Source organism: Alosa pseudoharengus, unplaced genomic scaffold (genome assembly GCF_046254945.1).
Source record: "Alosa pseudoharengus isolate Yale_2024_CS ecotype anadromous, Long Island Sound unplaced genomic scaffold, YU_APseudo_1.1 YU_APseudo_1.1_scf_9, whole genome shotgun sequence".
In the NCBI taxonomy this organism is placed as follows: Eukaryota; Metazoa; Chordata; class Actinopteri; order Clupeiformes; family Clupeidae; genus Alosa; species Alosa pseudoharengus.
Window position 1 is genome coordinate 41,114,257 of NW_027468881.1, and position 6,000 is coordinate 41,120,256.

At 45.2% G+C, this 6,000-nt stretch overlaps 1 protein-coding gene across 1 annotated transcript in view; it reads right to left on the reverse strand.

Moving 5' to 3' along the window:
* Positions 1 to 6,000, reverse strand: part of LOC143114314 (chemokine-like protein TAFA-1) — a 108,068-nt gene that overhangs the window by 4,964 nt on the left and 97,104 nt on the right. Inside the window, exon 2 of the mRNA XM_076275844.1 lies at positions 2,178 to 2,318. Coding sequence (XP_076131959.1) covers positions 2,178 to 2,318 — 141 coding nt within the window. The remainder of the gene's footprint in view (positions 1 to 2,177; positions 2,319 to 6,000) is intronic.

Consider the following 6,000-nt stretch of genomic DNA (forward strand, 5'->3'; position numbering starts at 1 on the left):
TGGGGGTGGTTCTAGACTGCAGGCACTGTGGATGTTGTTGAGGTGGGGGTGGTGCTGGTTCTAGACTGCAGGCAGTGTGGATGTTGTTGGGGTGGGGTGTTGTTGGGGTGGTGGTGGTGGTTCTAGACTGCAGGCAGTGTGGATGTTGTTGGGGTGGTGCTGGTTCTAGACTGCAGGCAGTGTGGATGTTGTTGGGGTGGGGGTGGTGGTGGTTCTAGACTGCAGGCAGTGTGGATGTTGTTGGGGTGGTGGTGGTGGTTCTAGACTGCAGGCAGTGTGGATGTTGTTGGGGTGGGGGTGGTGGTGGTTCTAGACTGCAGTCAGTGTGGATGTTGTTGGGGTGGGGGTGGTTCTAGACTGCAGGCAGTGTGGATGTTGTTGGGGTGGGGGTGGTGGTGGTTCTAGACTGCAGGCAGTGTGGATGTTGTTGGGGTGGGGGTGGTGGTGGTGGTGCAGGCTGGTAGCTCTGTCCCTGCGGAGCACGCCTACCCCAGCTCGTTACTCAAAAGGACAGAACATTAATAACACGCGGCCCGGGGAGGTGGACTTTTCTGGGACGAGACACTGCAGTAGTGACCCAGCGTGCCAGCCGTTCAAAACCATGTGAAAAACCCTCCATAGCTCCTGGCTCCGTCTCCGACTGCATGCCGTATCCATCTACTCACATCAGTCAATGCACCAGAATGTTCAAACCTGGAGGAAGTTGTTTGAGCTTCAGCACAGCATATGGAAATAGACAGTAGGAGAAGCAGCCTCACCAGATCAACACAGCCGGTGCGTTTCCCCATTGCTGCACAAATCTCCTTAGTCTGCTGGCTTGTGTGTGAAGGTTAATGTTGCTTCATATGCCTGCTTTTGCATCTGGAATCAATTGAATTAGCATAACCCTCACATTTCTTTTAAATTACAATATGGAATGCGGCATGGATTTAGTAGGTGGAATATATGCGTAGCCCTAATATGCCTGCTGGAATAATTCACTAGGCTCTGTTGTCCTAGTAATCACTTTTAGGATTCAGTTTTTGCTCTTTTTTGTGTAATATAAATGAGCTTATAAGCATTACATCAAACTGTGGCACGCACACGTTTAAATGAATTCATTCATACCAGAATGTGCTATTGCATCTGCTGAACTACCACCAACCTGCTCTTTTGTTTGTGCCTTCTGAAGTATAGTCTGTGGCTGCTTTGCCTTTAATGTTGTTACTCATGGGCCTTTATTGTTGTTACTCATGGGCCTTTATTGTTGTTACTCATGGGCCTTCTCTGATGGTTTAACACTCTGTAAAGCGCCATGAGACATGTGCAATGTTTTGGCGCTCTATAAGTGATATTAAATTGAAAAAATAGAAATGTATTCATGTTTGCATTTATTCATATGACATCATGAAGAGTGACCAGAAGTGAGTGGGAGAGACAGAGACTGGGATCAGGAAACAAACGCGGGTCTCCATGGAAACAAACGCGGGTCTCCATGGGCACTTAATAATAATAATAATACCTTCGACTTATATAGCGCACCTACTGGCCACCCACCAACACCACTTCCAGCAGCAACCTAGTTTTCCAAGGAGGTCTCCCATCCAAGTACTAACCACACCCACACCCGCTTAGCTTCAGTAATTCAGCTAAGACAAGGTATCCATTGGTCTGGCTGCTAGCACTTGGTACACAAATGAAACAAACGCGGGTCTCCATGGAAACAAACGTGGGTCTCCATGGGCACTTGGTACCCAAATAAAACTAACGCGGGTCTCCATGGAAACAAACGTGGGTCTCCATGGGCACTTGGTACCCAGATGTGGTGCGGCCACCTGCACCACCGTCCCCCCTTGTTTACTCTCTTCAGTGCACATAAGGCCCCCTTGTTCCCTTGTTTACTCTCTTCAGTGCACATAAGGCCCCCTTGTTCCCTTGTTTACTCTCTTCAGTGCACATAAGGCCCCCTTGTTCCCTTGTTTACTGTCTTTAGTGCACATAATCCCCCCTTGTTCCCTTGTTTACTGTCTTTAGTGCACATAAGGCCCCCTTGTTTACTCTCTTTAGTGCACATAAGGCCGTTTGTGCTTTTGTGTTTAAAACATGCCTGGCTGGGTAAAAAAGTCTTTTTTGGTCTTTATTTCCGGAATGCTCCTCCGACTGTCCTGACACATTTGTGTGAGTGCTGTCCCACTTACCGTCGACGCAGGAAGGCTTGTTGCGTGTGGTCCCTGCCACCTTCCCCGGGAGACAAGAGCACTTCACAGTCTGAGATCGCTCCTCGATCTTGTTCTTGTTGCAGCACCTGTGAGCAGCAATCACCTCGCATGTCCCGCCTTCTGCCGAGAGAGAAAACAACAGATAGCAACTGTGGACGGCAACAGCAACCACTGGCAACAGTAACCACCTGCACATGTCCTGTGGACGGCAACAGTAACCACCTGCACATGTCCAACTGTGGACGGCAGGGGCGGAGCTACGTGGTGGCCAGGGGGGGCCACAGCCACCACTGGTCAAAGCTTGGCCACCCTGCTACCCCCCCCAGCTCCGTTCAGTGAAAAGTAAAAAAAAAAGAATTGCTGCCGTTTTCGACAACACTTTGCAAAGCAGGGACTGAACCAATTACTGCACTCTATCTACGACCATTGGCCCAGTCAGGAAGTGTAGCCCACGGTTGTGATCACATCGTGAGTAGGCTAGTGCAGCAGCAGCAGCAGCGGGACAATTCAAGTCATCTGATAACAACACTGACAGTAGACTAGCCTACTACTTAACCTCAGTAACAGGTGACAGTAGACTAGGCTAGCCTACTACTTAACCTCAGTACCAACAGGTGACAGTAGACTAGCCTAGCCTACTACTTAACCTCAGTAACAGGTGACAGTAGACTAGCCTAGACTACTACTTAACCTCAGTAACAGGCGACAGTAGACTAGCCTAGCCTACTACTTAACCTCAGTAACAGGTGACAGTAGACTAGGCTAGCCTACTACTTAACCTCAGTAACAGGTGACAGTAGACTAGGCTAGCCTACTACTTAACCTCAGTAACAGGTGACAGTAGACTAGCCTAGCCTACTACTTAACCTCAGTAACAGGTGACCGTAGACTAGGCTAGCCTACTACTTAACCTCAGTAACAGGTGACAGTAGACTAGGCTAGCCTACTACTTAACCTCAGTAACAGGTGAGTTGATGAGTTGGAACATTAATGCTAATAAGATGTTAGAATGTGTCATGAATCATAGCCAAGTGAGCTGCGTTGGGCTGTCCTTGTTAGGTAGCCTAGGCTCTGACATTGATGTGTGGGGCTGATCAAAAATAATCGGATGCCCGCGGGAACGCTGTTACAAGAATATTTCGATAAAATTCGGGTGAAATGCAAGCATATTAGGCACATATCTCCAGATGGCTTCAAGTAGGCTAATAGGGCCTAGCCTAAGCTACTTTATAAATACATAATTTGCTGACTGCATGTGGTTCTTGCCATAGCTGGTCAGGCAGAGGCATAGTCTGGCGAGCCAGACGTCTAGATTTCTAGGCTAGCAGAGGCAGGCTGCTTTGCCTGAATTCTTTGTTACATTGCTCCGGAACTGTTCATCGCAGCGAGATGAAACCTTAACTGTGTGACAGAGCAGAAGTGGGGCTTTCCAACAAGACTAAACACTTGTCTGTGCGATCCAGTATGAAAATAAAAATAAATATCATGTAATTAAATAAAATTGATTCATACCGTAAAACTTCAAATAATCGCAGAGTCCCTAAGAGACGCCCGTCTCTTTTAAACGCCTGGCCTGGCTACAGGTTTGGGTTAAAGGCCGGTCTCCAGTAGAGGCCTGGTCTGTTTTTTAGTTTCGGGTTGTATTTAATCTTCTAAAACCCGTCAGACTCAAAGAACAATAATCTGTTTAAAGATTCGCAATGACACGAAAGGAGGTTACAGCAGTGTGAATTAGATGTTGCACGTCGTTACAAGCCGTCGCAAAGCATTCACATGTCTGGTCACAGTTGCAAGGTTTTAGAATGTTGCATCAAGTTGCTGCTCATCTCGTTGCGAATCTTGGGTGTGATTTGGGCTTAAGTATGGCGCAGACTGCGCATGTTATGATTAGATGGCATTAAAAGTCTGCGGTGGGGAAAAGCTAGAGTTCCAAATTGTATAACACTTTTTTTCCAATATGAACTATGCCTGTATGTCCGACTTGTGTTTAAAATTTGTGGATAGGCCGATGGTAAGCTTGTTTTTATGCTGGCAACAAAACCAGAACGGTTCGCGAACGTTATTCTTTATTCTAAATGCCATGGCGATAAAGAGAAAAAAAGTCAGAAAATGAATTTACCTTAGACTAGGCTATATCAAAGCCTGTCTACGGACATTCTCTGGCTATATAACCTACTGAAATAGGTTAATGATGTAAAGTGCGCTTCTATGGGACTGCTGTGTGCGCGCAGTTTTTATTGATGAGTCGGAGTGGCAAGTGCTGCGCATAGTTGCAGTGGAATGTGGCTGCCCAGGGCATTATAAAACTTCTCACTCTTAGACCTACTTATACACGGCGGTGAAATGGCGTATTTAGCTGTCTAAATTAGAATCATATGCTGGGGGAGAAATCGTCGGACATCCATGATTATTTTGTTATTCAGCACCCCTGGTCAAAAATATGTTCCCGCACGCCTGGAAGTAGGCTATGATTTGAATGTAGACTGTTGTCAAATTTGGCAAATACAAAACGGGAGAAACAATATGGTTCATGCTCTCTCATGCTGTTTCATTCGTGCCGAAAAGGAGGGAGAATGAAACATTAAGCACGTTCCACTTTTGCATAAATAATATATAATAACAATAACGGTTTTGGTCAGGGCTGATAATGCAACTGTATTTGACAAAGGACCGATATAGGCTATTTGCTAGTGACAAAATATGAGCTTTCAGTGTGATACGATCTCTTTGTAGATTACGTTTAATTAAAACGTGTTTCATCTGTTCTGGCTATCCCCGCTATTTGGATCTTACTGTATCTCACTCAATGAACAACATCTCAACACTAAATGAATGATGATCCGTAATTGTCATCAGATAGCCTAGTCATATAGGTAGATATTCAGTGTGTTTGAAATGATTAATTCGATAATATTTTCCATCTTTGCAGAGGAAAAGTTTTGTGTAAAGGGAATTAAGGGCCTGTCTCATATAGATGCCTGTCTCTAATACTAGCCGGTGCAGTTTGGTGATTTGGGAAAATAAAAGCCCGGGCTATTATTTGGAGTTTTACGGTATTTACAGATCACCTGCGCACCCATTCATAGGCGTGCTTACATAGACCCTAGGTGGTGCTACAGCACTAGGAAGTTTGCCCTTTATCAACGAAAATGCCCTTTTGAAACTTTTTTTTTTTTATTATTAATATTATTAAGATTTTACTGAGGTCGGTTTTGAAATGATCTTTTGAAAACCTGAGTCATTAAAAACGACTGAAACAATGCCCCGAAATGAGCCACCTCCTTGCGCACGCATATCCGACCTATCTCTCTTCCTTTGTCACGTGAACTCGCGCGGTCGCGAGTCTTCAGATAGCAGGCATGGTCGCTGACAGGCTGCTTCTCCCGTGCCCCATCAGCCAGGTAACATAGATATCAAGCAAAATCTTACAGTTTGCCCTCTAAGCCCAACATGTAATAATTTTGTTGTGCAGTAAAATGTCTCATTCAGCACCAAACAAGAATTTTTGCCGACTGGTCACCTGATAACTAGTTAGATGAAGCTAGATAAAGTTTTACGCTGTAGCCCAAATCAATGACAGATAACGTGACGACCACATACAAATTAATTTATAATAAGTTCCCCATTACTGCCCATCTGCATTCATGTAATGTCAGTCAGTAGCCCACTATAACTCCTCGTACTGTTTGGTCTCTTTATTGTCTTACAGATCAAGTAAAATCGTACAGTTTGCCCTCTAAGCCCAACGTGTAATCATTTTATTGTGCAGTAAAATGTCTCATACAGCATCAAACAACTAAGC